Source organism: Antechinus flavipes, chromosome 3 (assembly GCF_016432865.1).
Source record: "Antechinus flavipes isolate AdamAnt ecotype Samford, QLD, Australia chromosome 3, AdamAnt_v2, whole genome shotgun sequence".
In the NCBI taxonomy this organism is placed as follows: Eukaryota; Metazoa; Chordata; class Mammalia; order Dasyuromorphia; family Dasyuridae; genus Antechinus; species Antechinus flavipes.
In genome coordinates this window covers 318,637,638-318,664,428 of record NC_067400.1, presented here as the reverse complement: position 1 = coordinate 318,664,428, position 26,791 = coordinate 318,637,638, and the positions used below count along the sequence as shown (strand labels likewise).

At 35.4% G+C, this 26,791-nt stretch overlaps 1 protein-coding gene across 4 annotated transcripts in view; it reads right to left on the bottom strand.

Moving 5' to 3' along the window:
- SEC22A (SEC22 homolog A, vesicle trafficking protein) overlaps nucleotides 1–18,986 on the bottom strand; it is a 104,817-nt gene extending 85,831 nt beyond the window's left edge. Inside the window, exons 1-2 of one of the 4 annotated variants that reach the window (XR_007951908.1) lie at nucleotides 18,890–18,986; nucleotides 10,652–10,852 (exon numbers count right to left, since the gene is read on the bottom strand). Coding sequence is in view for 2 of the 4 variants with exons in the window: in XM_051985425.1 (XP_051841385.1) it covers nucleotides 10,652–10,852; nucleotides 18,670–18,737 (269 nt within the window). In the remaining 2 variants the exon portion in view is untranslated. Of the gene's footprint in view, nucleotides 1–10,651; nucleotides 10,853–18,669 lie in introns of all 4 variants that reach the window. The other 3 variants (XR_007951907.1, XM_051985425.1, XM_051985426.1) reach the window with 3 other exon arrangements.
- Nucleotides 18,987–26,791: the final 7,805 nt, after the last annotated feature.

Here is a 26,791-nt window from a genome sequence, read left to right as displayed (position 1 = left end):
ACCAACAAGAAACAAAATGCACACTTGTCTCTTGTTGGAAATATCAAGTGAACAAATGACCAAAAGACAAGAAGTTGGGAGAAATGTAAGATCTGGGCAACACTAAACTGGAAAACCAGTTACCAAATAATCAAGAGTTGATGACACCTGCCTAATTCTCTTTGGGTGATTATATTATGATGCCAAGTCACAAGTGGTTGTGCCAAAGCTAACATATTAAAACTACAAATAATAGAGTAAAATATAATTAAAATGTTACCATAGCTAGGTAATACAAAGATAGAGCACTGACAGAGACCAGGAAACAGAAGTGTCTGAAGTAAAATCTGGTCTCAAGACACTTACTAGCTGGGTAACCCTGGGCAAATCACTTAAGTTCTGTTAGCTTCAGTTTCCTCAATGATAAAATGAAGATAATAACAGTATCTCCCTAGAAGGGATGTTATGAAGATCAAATGAGATATTTGCAAAAGCGCTTAGCAAATGTTTGGCCTATAGCAGGTGCTATATAAATGCATATTCCCTGCCCTTCTCCTTTCCCCTTCTATTTGCATATAATTTCATCAATATTTTCTCTCTAAAACAATAAATTACTTCAGCTTATAAAATTACTTTAAGTTCTATTCTGCCTCCAAAATTCACAACCTTTATTATCTTTGAAAGTCTCATACTCATTTTTTAAAATACAGATTCTTTAATACAACAGCAGCAAAAACTCTAATTCCCTCAAAATTCTCTAGAAATGTCACTTTTAAAAAGTTAATGTTTGAAAGATAAAGGGATAATCTGTAGCATGGCATAGAGAAGGCAGTGCTGGAGTCAAGAAGAGTTGGGTTTGAATTGTTATATGATCATGGTCAGATCTTTTAACTTGAGTTTCCTCATTTCCAAAAACTGACAACTTTATTTATAATGCTTTATTTCACAAGGTTGCTCTGAAATTCAAATGAGACAATTTATATATGGCATTTTGAAAATGTTAAAATGTTACTATAAATGCCTGCAATAGCTATTATTATCATTTATAAAGTCCCAAAATTATACTAATATTTAGGATGTTAGCAGAACAGTATCTTGTTCAAAGAAATATTTTTCTTAATTCACTTCTCAAAATCTGGAGGGATAAATGAATGGGGTAAAATACAAGTAAAACAATAATCCTCACAAGGAACCAATAAAGCACAAAACAGTTATGCAAAAGTAAAAAGTGTTTGTACAAGCACAAATTGCCACTGAAAAGCAAAAATAAAAAGGTGGGTTTTTTTTGTTGTTGTTGTTGTTGATGATTTCTAAAAAGAAATATCTTAAAATTTTAGGATAAATCAAAAAATATAAAGTCATCTACAATGCAACATAGGACGGACCATGTTCTACACTGACACAACAGAAATATACTTTTCCAGTTTAAAAATTCAGGCAACTCCAAGTCATTATTAATCAGAGAAATGCAAATTAAGACAACTCTGAGATACCACTACCGACCTGTCAGAATGGCTAGAATGACAGGGAAAGATAATGCAGAATGTTGGAGGGGATGTGGGAAAACTGGGACCACATTGTTGGTGGAATTGTGAATACATCCAGCCATTCTGGAGAACAATTTGGAACTATGCTCAAAAGGTTATTAAACTGTGTATATCCTTTGATTCAGCAGTGTTACTACTGGGCTTATATCCCAAAGAGATCTTAAAGAAGGCAAAGGGACCTGTATGTGCAAGAATGTTTGTAGCAGGTCTCTTTGTAGTAGCAGAAACTGGAAATTGTGTGGATGCCCATCAATTGGAGAATGGCTGAACAAGTTGTGGTATACAACTATTATGGAATATTATTGTTCTGTAAGAACAGGATGATTTCAGAAAGGCCTGGAGAGACTTACATGAACTGATGCTGAGTGAAATGGGCAGAACCAGGAGATTATTATATACTTCAACAACAATATTATATGATGATCAATTCTGATGGACATGGCCCTCTTAAACAATGAGATGAACCAAATCAGTTCCAATAAACTAATGAACAGAACCAGCCACACCCAGCGAAAGAACTCTGGGATATGACTATGAACCATTACATAGAATTCCCAATCTTTCTATTTTTGTCCACCAGCATTTTTTATTTCCTTCAAGGGCTAATTGTATACTATTTCAGAGTCCGATTCTTTTTGTACAGCAAAATAACTGTTTGGATTATGTATACATATATTGTATTTAACTTATACTTTAACATATTTAACATGTATTGGTCAACCTGCCATCTGGGGGAAGGGGTGGAAGGAAGGAAGGGAAAAGTTGGAACAAAAAGTTTTGCGATTGTCAATGCTGAAAAATTACCCATGCATATATCTTGTAAATAAAAAAGCTATAATAAAAATATATATATTAAATACAAAAAAAAATTCAGGCAAATCCTCATCTCCCCTTAATTAGGTAAGTGGAACATAATTAGAGTGCTTAGAGAAGACAAAAAAAATAGCCATCTGCTTCTTTCATGTATGCAGCCTACCTTCTATTCTAAGTTCCCTTCCTTACTTTTTCTTTCTCCTTAAGAACTCATCCAAAGCTATTCAGCTCATAGAATAGGAGGAGGAATGTTCAAGAGTTCCATAATAGAAAGGCAAAGAATGTGAGGCCTTTTGTGAGTGTAATGATTTTTATAAGTAGGTCAAAAACCAAATCACAAGAGCAATAAAAATTTAAAATAATGATTCAACATACTAAATACATGGAAAGCAACTTGAGCAATTATTGGAGGAATATTTATATTTACATTCCAGAACACATATTAGCAAAGAGAAAGAGTAGCAAAAGAACTGAGCATGAAATTTAAAAATAACAAATCTTGAAAACATATCTCCTAATCATGATGGAGAGAAAATGGATTAGTTAGAATGAAGCAAAAACTTTCAAATATAGCCAATATGTTAAATGAGAAAATCAGTTGAGATAAAATACAAGTTTAACAATACAAAGGGCCACTTCTTAAATATCAAAAATGACCAAAGTGATTTTAAAACCAAAATTATAACAAAAACTTGGTTACACAGAATTATAGGAGAACAAGCCTTTCTGGATATCTCAATTTATAAGCTTAAATGAGATTTCATCCTTTTATTCAGTGAGCCTTCAAAGTCTATCGAAGGGGTAGATTGCCACTACCTCTGCTGCTATTATAATCATTGCCTCTCACTTTTTTCTGTCTCACATTCCTTATTTCTACCTATAACTTCTCCAGGTCTGCCTTCAAAGATATTCCAGAAATATCACCAGTGAAATAAAGTTTTCTCTCTTGTTGGTAAATAGACTAATCACACTTTGGCAGCATGATGAACAGTACTCATGGACTATTTTCCTTTCTATTCAAAGATTCTTTTTTTTTTGTCACCAAAGGTAATTCTTTCTTCTTACTTACATGTTTTATGTATCAAGAATTAAGGTTTTGAGACTAGATGTTAATAGGCCATCCAATCCAAGAAATATACTAAGTAAATGAAAGAGTTGAAAATTAATTAGATCTTTTAAATATTTGGGGGGGAAGATAATATTCTCATTAGTATTTCCTTTACATAAACAATAAAATTAAAATCTTCCTGATAATACTATCTCAACAATACTAAGAATTAAAAATAAGCTTCCTTTTTTGTAGGAAATAGCAGCAAAATTTAAAGCAGTATAATTGTTATAAAGGAAGGTTTGTTTTGGGGAGGAGGGAGTAAATGGGAAATTATAGAACTATATTTAAAAAACCATCAATAAGACATTCTAAAATATCTAGAGCGGCAATTAGTAAATTTCATGAGGCATGCCCAAGTTGGTTAATAAATAATAGGAAAAACCAGACATCTGAGAGAAAATACCTACTCTGCTTCCAGTCAGCACCTACTATACTGAGGTAAATATAAGGCTATCATGAAATAAATTCAGTTCGAGCTTGAGAATTTGGGTATTTTACTAAACAATAAAACTGGACTAAACACTCTGCCACTTATATCTCCTATTTCCTCTCTATCCCACTCTTGCCCTCAAGTCTGGGAACTTTAATATTTATGTTCAAATATCCTCAAACACCAAAGCCTACCAATCCAACTTCCTTCAACTCCCAGGACCTTCATCTTTTATTCCATCTCTTTCTTAGGTCCCCCCATCACACAATTGTGCTACCTCCTTGATCTCAAATTCAAATTCAGATATCCTTCCTTATCTCCTTTTATACTTATAACTCATTTTCACTGAGACCTCGTGTCCTTTTATTCTCTCTTCTTCCAATGAATGGTGTCGCATTTCTCTCTTAGCAGTCAACTCTGCGCTTTATCACTTCAAAAATATAATATCCTCCACCTTTGGAGTCATATTATTTTTTAATACTCAGCTCTAGTAAATAGACTAGGTAGATTTCCCTCACTAACTGCCTTTTTTCTCCACTGGTGAATTGTGTTCTCCACAATTAGAATAAACTACACAACCATGCTTCTTAGATTCACTACAAAATCATCTTAATCTCACCTGTACTCTCCCTGCTATACAACAATCCTCGTACTCTTCCAAAATTATCTGAAGTGACTATTTCAAACTTCTTAAGCTATCTCTATACCTCTCCTAATCTCTCAGCAGATAACCTTGAATCTTACTTTAAAACTGAGAAAAATCAAAGCTGCTTGTTGTCCTAAGTTTACTCATCTTTCCCTCTTCCTCCTCCTCACCTTGGACTTGCCCATTTCTTTACCTATGCTCTTTACCTCTGTAATAGTCTCCAAGGAAATAAGACTCTTCTTGCCAAGATCAATACTCTAATTATACCCATCATGTACCAGTGATGATTATTTGTTTCTCCCTCTACTATTAGATCCTTTTACTGTCCACAAACTACAGGCAACCCTGCCCATCCCCATAAGTTATTATCCTATATTTGCTAGATTCTTCTCTCCTTTTAACTGCTAAGTTCTTAGAATTTTCCATTCTTGCTCTTACTTCTTAACCACCAACTCATATAGGACTCTGACTCTCCTAGAGACCTTTATTGAAATCCTCATCTGAAATGACTTCTTAATTGGTAATAGTCATTCTCAGGTCTCAACTTACTTTACTTTTCAGAAGCTTTTGATATTTGAGCATGCCCTACTCTCTTCACTTCAATAACATTATTCTCTTCTGGATCATCTCCTGACTTTATGATATAGAGGCAAAAGGACTGGATTTCAAGGCAGGGGGATAACTTTGAATTCTGATCTCACCTAAGGTCACTTTTGTGACCTTGTTCAAGTCCCTTAAATTTAAGGTTCTCAGTTTATTTTTGAGTTTATTTTTCAATAGAAATAATGTTATAAATGTTTACTTCCTAGATTAGTTCATAAATTCAATAGAATTATGAGCTTAATATTGTAAGAACTATCTATGTTAGCAATCGTTACTACTAATATCTACAGTTCTACTAGTATTTAGCAATTTGTACATGGACTCCCCATTCTGTACAGTTCTGGGGCTATGTTCTCCCTTAAATATGGCTGTACTGATGTCTAGTATTTGTTCATTGCTCTTTGGATAGTTTCATCTTCTGAGATTGTTGTGTTCTAGGCTTCACAACCCTATAACACCACTAGGACATTGAGATTTATTTTAATCAGTTGTGTCAAGCTTTCTGGAATCCCTGAAAACTAGTTTCTGAAAGCTGTCTCTCTTTTTCCTATTCAATTCCAGGTTCAAAGTACTGTCCAGCTGCAGTGTAGTATTACTTACATGGATTAATTGCTCAATTAACTACTTGGCATAGTTTGCATAACTGACAGTGTATGCTCAAAATGGTTCACTACCTTTGGTGGACAATACAACCAGCAGACAACACCAAGAACAAAGCCTAAATGAAAGAGGAATTCTTTACAGAATGTGAACATAGCCCCAAAACTGCACACCCTCCCTCACTATCAGGCCTCAACTGTGTCCCAATCAGACTTGTCCCAATAGGAAGATATCTTCTTCAATTCTTTCCCCTATTATCTTCATTTCCTGAATGTAAGCTCCCTGAGAGAGGGATTATTTTTCCTTTCATTTTATCCTTATCCTCAGAACAATGTCTTCTTTAACAAAGTAGGTACCTAAAAAACATTTGCTGAACTGAATGAGGGCAAAACAGGTCAAGAAAGCTGGCTCAGATCATTTCTGACAAATCCCAATAACTAAGCAAAGTTAGAGAAGGGATGGATTTCATTATCTCCTTCTCATGATTAATCACTTCTCTTTCCCAGAAAATGAAGGGTAGGAGAATCCAGGTGGAAAAGTCCCCTTGTCTACCAAATAAACTCAATAACTCTTCTCTTATAGTCAGAGATGGGAGTAATACAAGACAATACAAATGAAATAAAAAATTCATGAGCAGTAAATTCAAAAGACTAAGCTGGCAAAAGTGAGTATAAACAGTACTACTACTGCTAAAAAGCAAAGCTAAAGAGACCTATAACCATTAGGAGCTTTTAAATTAATTGGAATCTAAGGAAATAAGTTTGTCAGAGCTTTCACATTTTATCTAAGGGACAGTTTAGTCTTGCTTATATAATCAAGCTCAAGTGTGAAACAAGCAAGTGGCTTAATGAGGGTTGAGGGTGGTACTATACTTTAAAAGAGAACTTATTAATTTAGATGAACTAGCAGTGTCCAGAAACATATATATATATATATATATATATATATATATATATATTATATATATATATATATATATATATATATATATATATATATATATATATATATATATATATATATATATATTTAACAGGAATACTCACAAGTACATTTGTTTGCTCAAAGTCTTCAAGGCAAAAAAAGGTGAGGAATGATTTCTCATTTGGTGTCTTAACAAGGAGGGCAAAGGCACATTTGGACCCTTCTCTCACACTGTCCCTAGAATTCAGCAGTATTCTTTAAAAGAAAGTAGCTGCCCCAACAAAATTAACAGGCTTTATGCTTTTAGTTACAAAATTTCAAATTCTATCATGTTTTAGCAACACTTTTAAAACTCTGGGTTCAACTATACATTTATGCTTCACAAATTATAATAAACAATAAGTTATAAATAATAATTACCCAGGTATATTACTACTGAATCATCATAATCCAAACAAAAAGGTACTTGCTGCTACTAATGGGGACAAAAAGAGTCAGAGACTAATCATAGTTTTCTTAATTTTCATAAAATTTAGTAATTAATTTTCATATGATACATGTTGCTGCATATCATTTGTCATTTATAAATGTCATTATAAAGTTAAAATTGCAATCTCAAAGAAGTTTCCACAAACATTTCAAGTTCTATAGAAAATATTACAAAGATATCAATCATACCATTTTTATGAACAGTATCACCATTTAAAAAATTAACAAATTAAATAATATAATAGCTTATTTGCGGAAGGTCTTACAGCAAGTAATTGGCAGTTACAATGTTGTACAGTGAAAATGTTACATAATAGTTGCACTTCTTTCTACATTATAAGCATCCTGTAAACTGAAATAATTGTTACAAAAATGTAGAATAGGAAGAATATACAAAAATAAAATGATACAAAGTGAACAGTGTAAATCCCAAATGAATGGTACACGTAATTATTTCTACTATAATTCAGAGGAGAAATAGAGAGAGCTGGTTAGAAGGGTTTTGAACTCACCTTTCAAATAAAGACAAAAATCTCCTAAGTGAAGAGTCAGTGACAACTGAGCTCCCAATGATAGTTCATTATTAAGAAAAGCAATAAAACTATAAACTCTTGTTTATTTTAGGGAAAAGATTAGAATGGTCAGGATTTCCAAGGCAATTAATTTTAGCAAACTAAAAGTTTTATGGACTCTACCTACAATACTAGCAGAGGGCTTTAAAATTTAATAACTAATAGTTCAAATAATATAAATTAAATATATACATATATGTATGTATATATAATAGATAGATAGATAGATTAGGAGATCAATATGTTAAAAGCAAGTTTTTCACATACAACAAAATTCCAGTTAACCAGAACCCAATTAGAACTCTCAATGAGTTATATTTTTATATTTTAATCTTTTAAAGGTTGCATTCCATTTTTTAACAGAAAGAATCAAATAGCACACAAACACAATCCTTTATGAGGGATTTATTTTAAAACATACCAACAAACAAAAATTCAAAGCAACTTACAAAGTTAGTTCTGGGAAAGCTGGAACTACAAGCAGGCAAAGTAGGTGGCTGCCTAGGATCCAACACATAGGACATAACAAAGAACACCATGTGATATTACTTTTTCTTAGTTTCATAGAATTTTTAATGCCAGAAATTTTCAATCTAGAATGTTTTTATTTTTTGGTATGTCAAGCCACATTTATGGAAGAAGGCACAACTTTCAAACTTTGCTTAAAGTAATATGCTGTCCAGACTTTGGCCTAAAAGTCAATATATATTCATTCTAGTTCCCTTTCTATGTACAGCTATAGCTTTATGTAACAACAATTGATAGCGATCCTATAACCCCCAAAACTTCAAGGTCTGAACTAAGAAAAAAAAAAAAACCAACCAATGTTGTACTTTCTTAGAGAGAGAGAGAGAAAGAGAGGGAGAGAGAGAGACAGAGAGAATGAATGAGAATGACACTCTTTTAGAATGATTGTCAACTACATTTCCTGCCCTCAGAAAACTTAATATTCCAGATGATCATAGTGTCTTAAAACTATTAGTGTCACCAAAAGCTTGCTCTATGCCTTCCTTTCTACCCTTAGCTGAACTCAGACACTCTTATGATAGCAACCACAATTTAATTTCAGAGATTATTCAGAGGCTATTTCTAGCCTTGAATCATGTACTTCAATTCCATTATTTCCAGGTATCTACAGTTATATCCACTTGAATATCTTACACCACTTCAAACTTAAGAGACTCATAGAATCCACATTTTTTTTTTTTAAGGCAGAAGATATACTGGAGAACACCTAGTTCTATTTTTTTGTTTTTGATAAAGAAATTAAGTCCCAAAAAAACTTTTTTTAAATTGCCATTTAAATTACTCTGTGGGGCTAGAACTAGAAAGTAAATATTCTGACACAGTGACAATATTCATTCTACTATCTCATAATCCTATTCAAAACTCATGCTTATAAATGAATTTATCTTTCTTTCCAAGTAGGTTCCCTATCCCTTTCCCAAGGGCTCCATTTCTGCCAATAATACCGCTTTTCTTCCTTCCAGTCGCCCAGTCCAGAAACTTAAGAATCATAATTGTTTCTTCCATCTCTTTTATCCTGTTGCAACAATAACCATATTTTTCAAACCCAAAATGGGAAAATATAGTCATTAACAATGCCAGTACTACAACCGTTTGGGGTTATGTATTAGAGATAGTAATAGCTTCCAGGTAGGTTCCTCACTTCTATTTTCTTTCTCCTACCTTCAATCTCTCCTAGATACTGCTGCTAGGTTAATTTTCCTAATACATTGTGTTCATTGACATTTTTCTGCTTAAGAAACTATAACAGCAGCCTATTGTATCAAGTACAAACTCTGCATTTTGACTTGCAAAGTTCTCCAACAGTCTAGCCCCAATCTTTACTTGTCATTCTCTAACAGGTCTTCTCTACTTCAATTGGAAAAACTTCCTCAAAAGTATATACTAGTGATAGAACATTTTAAACAGAAAAAGAGGAGTTAACTCACCTGCTGTTGCCACATCAAAGGACCTGTCCTTATCTATTTAAATCCAGATCAAAACCCTTCCATTAAGATGCAAAATACTCTCATCTCCTTGATTTTTGGGTTCCTCAATAATCTCATCAGTATATGGATGAGATACATGCAAGCAAATACAGCATATATTTTCCCCTAATAATTTACATTATTTCCCCTAAAAAAATTATATATGACAAGTCAAACTGTAGCAAACAAATCAGCAATCTAATTTTAACTTCTTCTTAATCTTTTCCTTAATCTTTCCTTAATTTTTCCCTGAGGTAGTAGACAGCATCCAATATAGTGATGTTAAATATAAATTTGGTGCACTGAACTACAGAATTTGAATCATCAAAATTTATAACCTAATTTTATTCACTGTTGTTTTCTCAAATTATTCCATTATGTGCTTCTTGTCAACAAACAGAAGACTTCTCTGGACAACACGCCTTCCCCAAGCTCTGAGCATAATGCTGGACATATAATAAAATGCTCAATAAATACTTTTTTTTTTCAATAAATTCTTGATTTATTCACTTATAGAAAGGAAAATGTATAATTTAATAAAATTAAATCTCTTTTAAAAATGTAAATTAGGTACAGTAAGAAAGATTTCAAAAAAGAATAACAATTTCTAAATTTATTGTAGTTGGCTCAGGATCAGATGACTGTTGATGTGAATTATCCTGAACTTTCTTAATATTATCAGATAATTGAAATGCCAAGAGAAAAGCCTTCTGAGGAAGGCTTTCAATACACTGAATAGACCTCTCCTATTATGAATTTATTGCAGAACATGGACAAGAGCACAGATGGTTTGCAATCTACATCGTTGGAGCAAACATTCAAATTGATGAGATCATGGATCCATTTGAGAATTTATTAAGACACAATATTTGTGTCAGAACTACTTAAATTTCATTAAAAGGGCAATTGGGTAAATACTTAATGTGCAAAGCAGAAGTCTTACTTAATATTATATTGTCCAGTTTTCAGTGTACATCTATCAGGAAGCTGACCAAGTTTCTTCGAGAGTGATTTAAAATACTTTCTGCACTCCTGCACTCCCATGCTTTGTTCATAATCAGTAGAAGCAGAAAGAGGTAATCCATCTCGTACCCGAACCACTGAAGCAGATAAAATCATAGACATTTCAACAAACAGAAAAGACCTAAAAAAAAAAAAAATCAGATAGTGCAAAAGTCAAAGAAGCATTTGTATTATTACTTTGAAATTTTTTCTACCAAATAAATGATAATAATCATTTCTATACCATTTTTCACTTTGCACACATTTTATAAAAATTACATGATGACCTCTAGCCTAAAATTAAGCATTTATCCATTCATTCAGCAATCATTTATTTAAAAATCTCTGAATATGCCAGATTTGTACTAGGTAGGTACTAGGAATGCTCAAGACAAAAATGAAACAGTTCCTGAAGAGGAATTAGGGAGAATAACGTGGAATGTACATATACGATGACAACATGAATATAGATGAGTAAAACAAAATATACACAATAATTTCCAAAGGAAGAATGTTTAAAACTAGATAATTCAGAACATACTTCCTAAAGGAAAAGACATGCCAAGGCTTTCAAGGAAGGAATTCTATTAGCCAGACATAAGAAGGAAGTACATTTCTGAAATGAGGAAAACCTGTGCCAGAAAAGACAAACAGAAGATGAAATGAAATGTAGCTTCTTAAACTGTGGGTTTAAACCTCCTCATTAAGTAAATGGGGGGGGGGTGTCATAAAAAATTTGGCAACAATAAATGGCATCAAATATTCCACCAAGATTTAATTCTTTATGGAAAAATAAACATACATAGCCATCTCATTAGTATGCAAATTTTCTTTCATCTTTAATGACAAAATTTTACACACACACACACCCCAAAAATTGTTTTAAAATAAATTTATTATTTATTATCAGAAATGTTTGGTTTGCATACCTATTTTATATAGCCATATACTCCAGGTTACATAAAAATTTCTCAGGTGAATAAAAGCTGTGAGTGGCAAAAGTTTAAGAAGTCCTATTGTACATGAAAGAGCAACAAGCAAGATCCACTGAGTGAAATGCAGAGAACATGAAGAAAAGTAAGATGCAATAATTCCAGAAAGGTAAACTACATTAAATTGTAAATAACTTTAAGATCCAGAGAAATCTGTATTTTATCCAGAAAAAAGCCACTGGAATGTCTCAATTAGGAAAATGTCATGGTCAGACTGGTGTTTTAGGATTATCATCAGTTAAGCAGTTTTATGGAGGGAAAATGAAAAGACTAGAAGTTTGGAAAATCATTAAGATCCATTGCAATATTCCAAGAGTCAGGTAACAAGGACATGAAACATCACAATGACTATGAGTGGAAATGAAAAAACAAACAGAAAATAAGTAATAAAGTTAAAATTGATAAGACTTGGGAACAGACTGGATGGGAGGTGGTGAGAGAGAATGAGATCCCTAGGATAAGCTTAAACATTTAACTTCAGTTAAACATTTAACTTCAGTGGCTAGAAGAATAGTGGTATTCTAAGAGGGAAGGGCTTTAGAGGAAAGATAATGTCCTGTTTAATTATTATCCTTTTCAGGTTATCAAAAGTCAATAAAAACATACATCAGCTCTTATGTAAATAAAAATGGATAGTTTTATTCATGTAAAGTAGTAATTTGGAGAAATTTCTGCCAGGCTGGTAGATTTTTTCTAAGAATTTAAAAGGTTGAATTAATCTTAAAGTACCTTGCAAGATTCAGTCAATAAAGGTGACAGACTTTAAGTAAAAAATGTGGATTTGAAGCCTGGGTATAACACTGATTAGCCATGTATCGTGTACCAAAGGGACATATTATTTTACCTTTCTAAGTTTCAGTTACTTCTATTTAAATTCACCTCACAAGACTGTAGGAAAGCACTCTAATCCCTAGAATATTTCAAAAAATTAGGATCATTAATTAAGTTTAGGACTCTCCCACAAAAGTTGGAAGAGACCAAATCTCATGAGGGTTACTGATCTGAAAATAAAATAATTAACCAGTTATTCATGACAGAATTACCTGAGGTTCAAGAATACATTGAATTCACCTGCAGTTTCCCACTGTATGTATTTTTATTCTAAAATAAAATATCTAAGTTCTAGTTTGCCACCATGTTATCTTTTTCCATTCATTTGAAATTTTCATCTTATTTATTTTTTATTAAAATAGTGAACCCATTGTTTATAGAGAAGTCAGTAGCAAAATTAGATTTTAGGTCACCTTTTCTCTCTCAGCAATTTAACTTAAAATGGAGAGCATGAAAAGATTAAAAAACAATACTGATTTTCTTCTCAAAACGTCTGGGGAGAGGTGGTTATTATACTGAAAGAATTTTTAGATTTTTTTTTTTTTGCTGTTATGTCTCTAGAATTAAATGTGACAATTAAGAGTTCTTCAATTCAATAGACATAATCATTAGTAATAATGATGCTTAGACATATTAATGTCTAATGCTTAGACATTATTAGACATAATGCTTGAAGATTTTAGAAAGTGCATTGCCTGTTATTTGATTTTATCACCAAAACAACCTTAAGAGGCAGATGCTAACATCATAATTTTACAGATATGAAAACTGAAGCAGTGGTTCAGTGACTGGCTAAAGGCATCTAGCTAATAATAATCTAGCTACCTTAGGTAGAACTTATACCTCAAATCTTTCTGCTTTTATATTCAGCACTCCATTCCCTCAAAATTTCAGGATGATTCTCCTTCAGTGAGCACTAGAGCCATACAGGGATCACTAGAGTCATGTGGTTCTGGTATGACTTAGTAGTTTCCTTTGTTGTTTTCTGAGGAAAGGAAATACCACCTCAAAAACTAACATGTGACTGCTGTCAAATCTTTTAACTTTTTAGCCTCACTTTTCTTCTTTGTAAAATGTAGATAATACCTGTAATATCTAACTCATATATTTTTGGGGGGAGGGATTGTGAAAAGATGAGGGAGAATTATTTAGATAACGAAGGTAAACTATTTTTGTAAACTCCAAAGTACTATGTCATAGGCAAGTACTCTAATACATAAACAACAAAGAGGAGCTAACTCCCCATTGCTTCAATTCTAAATTTTCTATCCCTAAAAAAGTGGTATAAAAAGGCCTGTGGCCTGACTTCACAGGTATAGAAAACAAAAAATATTAGCCATCAGCAGGTTTATTCAACCTTTCCCTTGTGACACATCTAAAAAATCTCATTAACTGGTACTTAAGACTGAGAGTCTCCAGAGGTTTCACAGAATCAGAGTGGAAATCACCAAAATTAGAACAGGCATAATCCTCATCTTAATAAAAGATTGCATTCTAAAAATAGACCAAAGGAAATCCATAACACATCAGATCTTACTCTCAGTATCTTACATAATATATGAAACATTTCTCCCAGAACAAAACTGAATTTCTTTAACTTGAACTTCAGGAACATGATGATCTCTCTAATGTCCACATCTGCATTCACACATACTCTGTACTCCTGGGTTTGATTATCAGTCATAGAATCCATACTGCATAATGTCACTCAATGTATGTCTACAAATGCTTCCTACTCTGGTTTTATTCCTTTCTTTAAGGAAGGGAGAGGTAAGATGCTGTAATGAGGCTGGTGTTGTGAAGAGTAGCAGAACATCTGAGTTTAATTCTTAGGTTTAAGTCCTGTTCTCATGCCAACCAGATTCGATGACATAAATAAAATCATTAATCTTTCTGAAACTCAATTTTAGTTGTAAAATCTTCTAGAATCTCCCTCAAAGAGCTCTGTCAATTAGGTTTGCATCTATTTAAGTGCCTGCAATGTGTCAGACATGATGCTAAGCAGTGGGGCTATAAAAGGCAAAGGATGTTCCCTATAAGACAGAAGAAAAATTAGAGACAGTCAACAAAGAAATGGCAATATCATTAATAGAGACTGGGAAAAGCTTCTTTCAGAAGTGGAGATTTTAGCTAAGACTTGAATAAAGCCAGGGAAACTAGGAGATGGAGATGATAAGGGAATTACAGACAAGGAAGGCAGCCATAAAAATGATCAGAGCAGAGAAATGAGAATATCATGTTCCAGAAAGGAGAAACGATAAATAATATCATCCAACAGGGAAGCATATTGGAAAGGCAAAAAGAAGCCAGGTCATGGAGGGCTACTATTTATAAATGAAAAAGAGGATTTTGCATTTGATCCTAGAGGCAATTTGGAACCCCTGAAAGTGAATGAATGGAAAGAGGGAGGAAGTGGGATAATATGGTCAGATTTCATACTTTAGGAAGATCAATGCAACAGCTAAGTAGAGGAGGAGACTGTAAAGGAGAAAGACTTAGGGAAGGCAGACCAACTAACAAGCTATTGCAAATCTAGGCATGAAGTAAAAAGGACCTGTACCATGGTGGTGGCAGTGTCAGAGAGAATATATGTATGAGCCAATCTCCAATTGATAAATGATCAAAGGATATGAACAATTTTCAGGTGAAGAAATTAAAGCCATTTCTAGTCACATGAAAAAATGCCCTAAATCACTACTGATCAGAGAAATGCAAGTTAAGACAACTCTGAGGTACTACTCCATACCTTTCAGATTGGCTAAGATGACAGGAAAAGATAATGATAAATGTTGGAAGGAATATGGAAAAACTGGGACACTAATACATTGGTGGTAGGGTTGCAAAATGATCCAACTATTCTGAAGAGCAATTTGGAATTATGCCCAAAGGGCTATCAAACTGTACATACCCTTTGATCCAGCAATATTTCTACCAGGTTTGTATCCCAAGGAGATCATGAAAAGGAGAAAAGGACCCACATGTGCAAAAATGTTTGTAGCAGCCCTTTCTGTAGTGGCAAGGAAATTGATGGCTGTCCATCACTTGGGGAATGGCTGAATAAGTTTATAGTGTATGAATGTAATGGAATATTATTGTTCTATAAGAAAGGATCAGCAGGATGATTTCAGAAAGGCCTGGAGAGACTTAGATGAACTGAAGTGAGCAGAACATGTATACAGTAACAGTAAGAGTATGTGATGATCAATTCTGAAGGAATTGGCTTTTTTCAACAATGAGATGATTTAGGTCAATTCCAATTAGACTTGTGATGAAGATAGCCATTTGAATCCAGAGAGAGGACTGTGAGGACTAATGTGGATCACAACATAGTATTTTCACCTTTGTTGTTGTTTACTTGCTTGCTTTTTTCCCTTTTGATCTGATTTTTCTTGTGTGGCATGATAAATGTGGAAATATGTTTAGAAGAATTGCACGTTTAACTTATATTGGATTACTAGCTGTCTAGGGGAAGGGGGATGGGAAGGGAGGAAGAAAAATATGGAAAACAAGTGTGCTTAGCAAGGTTTTGCAAGGGTGAGTGTTGAAAACTGTCTTTGCATGTATTTGGAAAAATAAAAAGCTATTATAAAAAAAGATATTATGATGACAGAAATAATGGGGGGGGGTGAATGAAGAATCAAAGAAAGGAATCAAGAATGACAGCTGGGTTGTGAGCCAAAGTGACTAGAAAAATGGTTATACTATCAAGCAGAAAAAGATGTTACTAAGAGGAGAGAGTTTGGGGAGAAAGTTCAGTTCATTTTTGGACAAAATATTCAGCTTGAAATGCCTGATAGTTGGAAATGAGAAATGGATCAGGAGAAATTAGGACTGGACCGATAAATCTGAGAATCATTTGTAGAGAGATGATAGTCAACTATAATGTAGCAGATGAGATCACTAAAGCAAAATAGTGAAGATGGAGAAAAGTTTCTAGGACCGAACCTTGGCATTCATGCTTAATTTGATATCTTGGCATGACTTGGATAAAGAACTAAAAAAAGCAGGCAAAGAAGGATCAATCAGACAAAGAAAAAAAACAGAAAAGTGAAAACAGGGAGATAAGAGAATATAAAGACGACCAACAGCATCAAAATCTGCAGAGTGGTCAAGAAGGATAAGAATTAAGAAAAGGCTCTTAGATTTGACAATTAAAGAGCTCATTGTAAAGAAAAGTTTTAGTTGAATGATGAGTTAAGAAAAAGGTAAGAGAAAAGGAAGTGAAGGCATCAATTGTAAAAAGCCTTCTCAATGAATTTAGCCAGAAAGGAGAAACGATAAATAATATCATCCAACAGGGAAGTATGGATTAAATGAGTTTTTTGAGGGAGAGACATGGGTGTGTTTGTAGCAACTAGTAAATAGGGAGACACCGAAAATAAGTTAGAATAGGAGAATGACAGAGAAGACAATCTGCTTTAGAGGATGAGATAGGATGGAGTCATTTGTGCTTGAAATAGCCACTTCAGGTGAGATAAGCTTGGAGGAAGAAGAAATGTCAGAAAGTATCTAAGTAATGTGAGAAATGAAGGGAAGAAGAGAGAAAACTCAAAGCATGGGCTCAATATTTTCAGTAAGAGACAAAGTTATCAACTGGAAAGGGTGGAAAGTTTGGGGGGAAGGTGCACCAAGGAGATTTGAAAAGGTAGTATTAAAATGCTATAGCAATATGAGGTACTATTATATTATGGTCCTGCTCTAAGGCTATTACAAATTATAATGTATGTTTTTAATAAATTCGGTGCTTTTGCAAGCCTAGAACACATTCCCTTCTTAACTCAGCCTTTTGAAAAGAAAAACTTCCTTCAAAACTCAGCCTAGTAACATTAGTTTCAAGTTCCTTTATTATGACTAGTGCCTTTCCCTCTAACTTTGTCCCCAAAATTAACTTTGTATTTAATTTTCTTTTCTTCATACTTATTTTAAATACCTGCTACTCCTTCACTCCACCCCATCATATAAGCTCCTTGAGGACATGGTTTATGTTTGTATCTCAGTCCAGCACAGCCAATCCCAATGCTTCATAGATTCATGTTGATAAGCTGAATAGCACTACTTGGAATACCAAGTGTTCCAAATGTCTTAGGGCTGTTTTGAGATTTAATAGCTTTAAAGTTATGCTTTTAATAACTTAAAACTCCACAAAAACTTTTTAAGACACCCGCACTTACTTGTAACTTTCACTGGGCCTTTAATTATACTTTCCCTAACATCATGATTTAGGTTTGTCTTCCCAATACACAATACTATTATTCCCCTGACATCCAAGTTCTTCAAAAACTGGTGTCTTTGTATGGCGTTTCAACACCCATCTGTCACCCAATACAGTACAAAGATCTCTCCATCTTTTCCTATAAATTTGTCTTCTTGTTCTGGGTTGTTTGCTAAATCCTTTTGGAACTTAATCCTCTACAACGGTCCTTACAATTACAACAAACTTTGTTCCTTGACTCGGAGATGGGTTTAAGATTGCAAAGTCTTTTGAGACCCCTCGGGACACCAGTCTGCGATCCCAACTTTTTGGGAGGTCTCCTTTTGAACCTCAACCCCTGTGGCTGCCTATGGCCTCCAGGAACAAATATAAAATGTTCTGTCTGCAATCCAAAGCCTTTCCTAATGTAGCTCTCTTCTACCTTTCCATTCTCCTTATACTTTATTCCCCAAGGGCCACAATTCCCACAAGACACTCCATCTTCCAGGGAACTTTCTCCGGCAGGTGCCGGCTCTCCTCCCTCTGCTCCAGTAGACCTCCCTGGCTACAAGCTAAAATCTCACCTTCTGCAGGAAGCTTTTACTAATTCCTCTTAATTCTAGTGCTTTGGATCTTTTAATTATTTCCTATCTATCACATACAAAGGTTGCACCATACATATTTGCATGAAGTCTCCCTCATTAGATGATAAGCATCCTGAGGGCAGAGACTCCATTTTTTTTTTATCTCCAGAGATTAGTGCAGAGCCAGGTGTAGACGAAATTGAATAGCTTTGTAAATGGCAGCAGAATTAAAAGACAACGCTGTGCCCATCTGTGAGGTGTTCTACAATGGGCAGTCCAAGCCTTCACACCACAAGCTGCAACAGCGAGTTACTTACACACACGTATTTATTCCCCCTTCTCTTTCCCCCACCCCGCTCACCACGCTGCGATTCGCGGACGCGGGTGGGGCCCGGACTGAAGTGAGGTTCCCGTCACCTGGAGGGTCATACAAGGAACAGAGAGGCCCGGGAGAAGAGAGAGGGATGACCTAAGGGCGCCCGGAAAGGGGCCGAGGCAGAGGGCGGAGAGGGGAAGGGTGGGGCTCGGCCCCTCTGCTAGAGGCCCGCCGTGAAGGGGCAGGGCCGAGGCCGCAGCCCTACCTGCTGAGCTGGAAGCCGCCGCTCCGGGAGACGCGGCACGCGATGCATCATGGGATCCAAGAGCGCTCTCGCCCCTGGTAGGGTCGGGGGAGCCTGGGCAAACCGTCACGCCACGCACTGAGGAGGGCGGGGAATGGGCGGGGCAACGGGCGGGGCAAAAGTAGTTCTCCTCCTCCTCCTCCTCCCTCCCCACCCCTTTTCTGCCAACTCCAAGACCGTCTGCGCCCCAGCCAACAGCGACGCTTGTGCGCGCTCCCACACATGCGCAGTGACATTCTCGCTACCAAACACACCTGACAGCCTTCTCCTTCCTTCTCCCTCATCCCATCCTCCTCTTCCTTCCCTTCTTCTCTCATCTCTTCCCCCCTACACCCTTGAAAAGACCTCAAGTGGGAGAGCTCCAGGACCTCTTTCCCCATAGAGGAATCCTTCCTGCTCTAGCCTTGTGTTATGCCACAATTCTCTTTTATGTCCTGACTCAGTTTCCCTAATTATCCTGACCCAGTCCTGCCTGGGTTTCTCTGCTTCTCAGTTCTGCAAAATCTCCCCTCCCTCTTTATCAGAACTTGATAGAACATCAAAATGCCTCTCCCCATTCCAAGCTATTAGACTATCAGATACCGGCTTATTAAGATGCCTCTCCCCTTGTCCCGGGTGCCTCCCCCCATTATGTCATCTCCTCTCCAGAGGCTCGCCCCACCCTGTCAAAATCCCGTTCCCGCTCTCAGCACCCTGACTCAGTCTACTCCCCTGTGTCTAAGCCACGTGTATATGTCATTGAGAACTCTGATTGTTTGCTGGATTCTTGGAGACGATAGTCTCATTCAGCCCTGGGACCAGACATGGATCCATTGGTCCCAGTAGCTCTCCATTTAATAAGTTATTAAACTCTGTCTTGCTCAGTTTCTCCGGCATTACAATTGCATCTCCAGATTCTGGTCTGGTTCTCCCGCAGCCCAGTTACAGTGCACCTCTCTCCCAGTCTCCTTCCTTTCCCAGTAAAATGCGGAGCACCTACACAACCTCTCAAATACGCTAGGCTCCAACTGCCCAGTCCCCTAGTCGTATATGAAGCAGTCTTTGTGCTAAGTCTGGTCAAGTCAAGTCAACCAGCATTTCTTAAGCACTTATTCTGTAAGGACAGGGCTGTCCTTTTGCCTTTCTTTGTATCTCCAGCTTTTTGTATAGGTTCCCCACCTCCTGCAAAAATAAATACATAGTAGGGGTTTAATAAATGCTTGTTCACAGACTGCCAGTAAGCAATGGGAATACAAATAGAAGCAGAAAGAAAGAAAGCTGTCCCTACCCTCAAACGGAGTATTTTCTAAAGATACCAGTTATATGTGGGAGATATTATTAAGCTAAATCATAAACTAATACTGGCTCTCTTTTGAAACGGTTTATCTTCTTTTAGAATCATAAAATCTAAGAATGGGGTGGGGGGGGAGAAGAGAGGTAGGAGGGAAGAACTCCAGAGGTCTGATTAGCCTCGTACAGTGGAGTCAGAAAACCTAAGTTGCAATCTAATTGTGTTACTGTTATCAATGAATAAGAGAAGATCTAAGTTCTGGATTAGAGAATAGTGTAAATAGACATTGGAAAATAGCATGTAAAATAATGCTGATAAGGCAGAGTATTATCATACTGTAGATATTCTTAACTATTAAACAAAGGAAATTGAGTCTTATATGAGAGACAATACAAAAAGATCTGGGTCACATGGCCAACAAGATATTGACTTCCCTATCTCCTCAAACCTCTCCAATACAGGAACTAGATTCAAGAGACAAAACAATTTCAGCTGTTTTCATGGGCCAAGATACCAAGAACCTTAATGAGATAAAAATTCTAACATGCCTATTCAATTTGGCAGGGCTATGCAAGCCCTGATCTTGCACCCTATCTTCCAATGCAAGGAAAAATCAAAATGTAGAAGATTACTCTGACTGGGACAGCAGTTTGGGAGTATTCTGTGCCCTAGTAAGGCTTAGCCAAAGAAATCAGGGAAAAGGGGAAGTAGGCAGAAAATATATGTGAGGATCTTCTGTTAAGCCTGAAAAAAAGAGCCCCAAATCCATCTGGAGCCAATTCTATCCCACTCAAAATTACTTGGGGAAGAGACTATAGCATCTAGTTCCCAAAGAAGCCACTATCAAAAGAGAAGGAGTCAGAAAATGATCAATAGGAAAAGTTAAGAGTGAAGGGGGATGCTAAGTGAAACGAGCAGAACCAGGAGATCATTATATACCTCAACAACCATACTGTATGAGGATGTATTCTGATGGAAGTGGATCTCTTCGATAAAGAGATCTAATTCAGTTTCAATTGATCAAGAATGGACAGAAGCAGCTAAACCCCAAGAAAGAACACTGGGAAATGAATGTAAACTGCTTGCATTTTTGTTTTTCTTCCCGGGTTATTTTTACCTTCTGAATCCAACTCTTCCTGTGCAACAAGAGAACTGTTCAGTTCTGCACACATATATTGTATCTAGGATATACTGTAACCTATTTAACATATATGACTGCTTGCCATCTGGGGGAGGGAGTGGAAGGAGGGAGGGGAAAAAATCGGAACAGAAATGAGTGCAAGGAATAATGTTGTAAAAAATTATCCTGGCATGGGTTCTGTCAATAAAAAGTTATTTAAAAATAAAAAATTTTTTAAAAAATAAGAAAATGCCAACTTCATACAGGGAGAAAAATTATGGAGACTGAATGTAAATAAAGAGATGTCATTTGCAAAAAAAAAAAAAAAAAAAAAAAGAAAAAGAAAAAAGAGTGAAGGGGGAACACAGTAGATTACCAAAGATTTCAGGAGGAGAAAAATTCATATAATAGTAACTGCTATGAACCCCATTAAATGAAAATCATCTGTTACATTTCATTGTTCCATAGGATTCTCTGGTACTCTTAAGGAGAAGTGTCTAGTCCCTTGGTCATTGGCTCAAGCCTCCACCAATAGTATTCCCCCAATTTTAGAGGTCCCCAGCTCTCTAGTTTTATTTAACCACTAAGTTGTTGGATTAATTTTTACAAAGAAATTTTTAATGCAAGGATATAGTGACAACAAATTAAGAAACATTTCTTCCCAACACCTGAGGGATTTAATCCTCCCCTACATCACTCTGGAGAGGAGAAGGAGAATCAGATTCACAGCTAAGTTTAACTCCTCTATAGCACAGTCTGACCAAGTTTGAAATCCAAAATCCTCCTTAAATTTAAAGTTCTAGATACCCTGATTTCTAAGATTTTGTCTGTGGAACTGACACTAACCCTGTCTTCAAAGTTGCCATGGCTCAAGTCTAGATCCAATGACTCTACTGATAGTGCCTAGATTGAAAAGAAAAAATGAAACAGAACAAAACCCCAAACTTACTTTCGGGGATCAAAAAGACTTAAGAAAGGGAGAGATGGGTAATCCCTTCCTCTCACCTACAAATAGTTCATGGTGCCTGTGCTGTGGGTGAACAGGACCTTCATCACATGGATGTTTTTAGAAATGAGCAAGATTATTCTAATCAAATGGTTTTAAAGATGTGCACTGTTCCATTGAGTGCACACCTAATGGTCAGTAGTATCTGCCATATGGGAGCCTCCTTATTAGGTGATCTGGATATCTAGTGAGGATTCCAGGTCTAGTTTTCTTCTATCTATTATTCCACCAGTTCTTACTAAAGGAATGTGATTTTCCAATCATTTAAGTGAGTCCAGACATTTATGAATAAATATTGTGAGATAGAAAATGAACCAATATCTGGTAAGGGAGAATTTTTGTGGATGCCTAAGAGAGTATGGAACTATAGCAGAGTGTTTCTGAATAGTTTAAAAGAGAAATAAGAATTGTGAACGTGAAATTTATGATCTATACAGCAGAAATAATTGGCAGAATAGAAAAAAGTTGAATCCAATGTGGCAAGTCTTGCCAAAGAAACAAAAGAGAAAATAAAATTATCGGGAAGGAAAATACACAGAAGTGAAATCTGTAATAAAAGCAAAAAGCAATAACATTAAGAGAAAACATGATCTTCATGCAACAAAACATTAATCCCATTTTCTGCATGCAGAAAATTTAAGAATTATAGGTCTCCAGAAAAACATGACAAGACAAAAAATTCTGAACACGATAAGACAAGAAATAATACAAAACCATATGCAAAGCTTTGAAACAGAAAATGAAGTACCATTTGAAACAATACACAGATTCCTCTCAAAAAAAGAAAAAAAACCTCTATGTGGCCAAGACATAGAATGGTTTAACTGAATAATTTCAAAGACAAAAAATAGATTCTGCAATGAAAAAAGAAAAGAGACATTCAAATAATAAAGTAAAGGAAATCCAATGACACAAGACCATAATGTTCCCACCAAAATCCACAGAAGGGAATGGAATAATGTATTCTGAGTGTAAAAAGAGTACAAGATGACACCTTAGGTTTCATACCCGGCAAATTTGTACTTAACCATTCAATGAGCAATTAAAAAAAAGAAATATTCAAAGTATTCTTAGGAAGAAAAACTGACCCAAATGAATTATTTATTTTGCAAATATTCAAGACAACAGAGATGCACAAAAGGCAAACAAATGTAGCAGCTGAGGCCAACAACAAAATAATAGACCATTTCTTTCCAAAAATACACTAGGAGACAAATATGAAATCAAATAGAAATGGAGAAGCAGGACTAAACACAATGGACCAAACCCCACAAAATCCCACCTATAAGTACTTTAATGTTTTTGTGAGATACACAGTAAAGGGGGTAGGAGAAGAAGAAAATAGAGAGGAATCTTTTCTATAGCCTGATCAAGCCAAAGGTTAGCAATGAAGGGAAAATAATTTCTGTCATCTCTCAGGAAGAAAAGAATCTATAGGAGAATTAGAAAGGAAGGAAAGGAAAGAATTGAAGCTGGGGAAAAGAAAAGAAAAATGTTATGTTTCATTGGTGGGAGGGGATGCAACTAATGAATACTTCCATGAGAGAAAAAAAATCCATAGAAATGTTAACATTAAAAGCTGGTTCTTTGAAAAGATTAATAAAATTGGAAGTCTCTTAACCAATCTAAGAAGAGAGAAGAAAAGCAAATCAATGAAATAACAAATGAACAAGGTAAAATCACAACAAAACATATAAAATAAAAAGAATTATCAAAACCTACTATACATAATAATATGCTAATAAAACTGATAATATAAAAGAAAATGTAAGAATACTTTAAAATATAAAATCCCCAAACTAACAGATGACCAAATAAAAATCATAAATAATCCAATTTCAGAAAAAGAAACAAAATTATCCTCTGAGAAACAACCAAAGAAAAAATTCCTGGTCCTGATAGAGAATTCTATCAAATTTTATTATTAAAAAAAAAAAAAAAACTTGTACCAATATAAACCAAATTATCCTCAGAGTTTGAGAAAGAAAACTATAATGTTTCATTAAGACAATTATAATCCTAATACCTAAATCAGAGGAAGCTAAAATACAGAAAGAAGTATATTAACTAAAAGCATTAATTAATACAGATTTTAAAAATCTCTTTTTGGGTTCTACAGTCACTTCAAGCACCACTGACTTTTAGCTTTAAGAGAGAAGGTGGATGATGCCAGTCCCAATTCAAGTTGTTGAAGAGAAAATATAACTTTGGGAAAAAGCTGACATGAGAGAAGCTGGCAGTCTCCATTATGTCCCTATCCCCATCTTGCTACAGGAAACTTTGAAGAAAGAATCCCATACCAATGAACTGTGAAAGCTTGATTACATGTACTTGACAGAAATTCAAAGTTTCTTACATAGTCCTCTTTATATATTGAAATGTTTGTATTTGCTTGATAATTACTAAATTTTCAATAAAAAGGAAAAAAAATTAATGGATATAGTAAAAACATATATAAAACAGAATTCATTATCTTTCCCCCAAAACCCACTCTCGTTTTAAATGTCCCTCTTACTGTGACATTCCATCTTAAATTCCGCTCTTGTAATTTTATTCTCTCACATAAGTTTCCTTTTTATTCTCCGAGCCACCAATCTAACTTAGGCCCTTATCACCTCTTCCTAGGACTATTACAATAGTTTTTTTTTTTAAATTATACTCACTGCTTCAAGTCTTTCCCCACTCTAATCTATCTTCCAAGATTTTCAAAGACCTTCTGAATGTCTAATGTCCTTGTAGTGCTAGCGATTCAGAAATTTAGAAGTATTTTACAGTTCTTGATCTCTTGAGATCTGCCAGCTTTGCAGGCAATCAGAATCAGCTATGATTCCCTCCTCTCTATAGCATGTTCATTCATTCATTAGTTGTTTGCCCCTGTGTATGGCTCATGCTTGAGTGCATATGGCACTACTGAAGTCATGTCCCAAGAAAAACACTAGAAATCAATAGGCAAATTGGTTCATCACTAACTGTTATTTTGTTTCTGCCTCTATTCACATTCACCAGATTTTTGCTGGCTTTCCACTCAGACAATATACTCCCAGCTTTGGGCATTCTCCTCCTTTGAACCACAAACTAATCTGTGGAGTTAGGGGGAAACTACTCCAAATATGTGAAGACTTTCCCTGGAATAATGTAAGGATGAGAACCATTTGTTCCATTGGCCACAAAGGCATTTTTCACTTAGAGCTTAGTCAGACATAAAGACTACAAGGTTATCCACTACATCTCAGGCTATTCCAGGCTTCTTGACTATTCTTTTACCATTCAACTTTAATGACTGGAAAACCGAATGAAGCTGATGACTTTGTGCAATTCTGCTGCGCTTAAATCTATTTAAATCAAGATATCAGCCACAATGCTGCTGGTCTTTTTCGAGTATAAACAACAACTTTGTCTACTACCCTAGCTTCTTCCTCTTACCTGTATAGTCACAAAGCCATGCTACACAAGTAGGACAGAGAAGGGGAATCAGCAATCCCAAGATGAATGTTACATCTATGTAAGGGCGCATTTTCCACCACATCCCAATTCATTTCATCACAGAAGATTCAGATGCTACAACTGAATCAGTCAATAGAATGATGAAGTTTTAACATGTGAAGATATTTTGTATCACTAAAAGGAGTGAACCTCTTTTATTAGATTAAGAAAAAAAAAGCAATGTAATTGAGAGAATCCGCTATATCTATTGGGTCATTGTAGAAAAAGTTTGTCAGGCAAGCAGTGAGCTAGTTCAGTGGGAAAAGATTCTAATTCAGATTATTCTCTATTTGTTGAGTTGTTGAGTACAGTGCCTGGCACAGAGTGCTTAAAAAATACATGTAGAGTGATTGGTCTTTTTTTTTTTTAGCAATGAATTATCCCATTACAGTGAGATAGCAAATTTATTTAGCCTTTCTCTGGTAGATAACATACATTCTTAGCAGATTTTAGCTATAATGTTTTTTTTTAAAGCAGCATGCATATTTTTGTACAAATAAGTCTTTTTTCCCCTTTGTAAAATCCTGCCACCTGCTGATGGTGGGCATCAAGGACCCCAAGTTTAGCTTTTAGAGAGCCTAGTCCTAAAGAAGGGACCAGGCTCTTATGTTCTTTGGTTCATCACATCCCCAGGCTAGAGTATAGGAAAAATTTCTTAAAGGTTAGTCTCAGGTCAAGGGTCTCCCTTGAAGGATTAAGAGGTTCCTTTCTAGACAGTTAGTTGGCAAAGTACATAGAAAGCTGGTCCAGGAGTCAGGAACACTCATTTTCCTGAGTTCAAATCTGGCCTCAGACATGTAGTAGCTGTGGGACTTTGGGTAAATCATATAATCCTATTTGCCTCTGTTTCTTCATCTGTCAAATGAGCTGGAAAAGGAAATGCAAACCACTCCAGTATATTTGCCAAAAAAATCCCAAATGGGGTTACAAAGAGTCAGGCACAACTGAAAAAAAAAACAAACGAACAACAAACACCAAAATTAT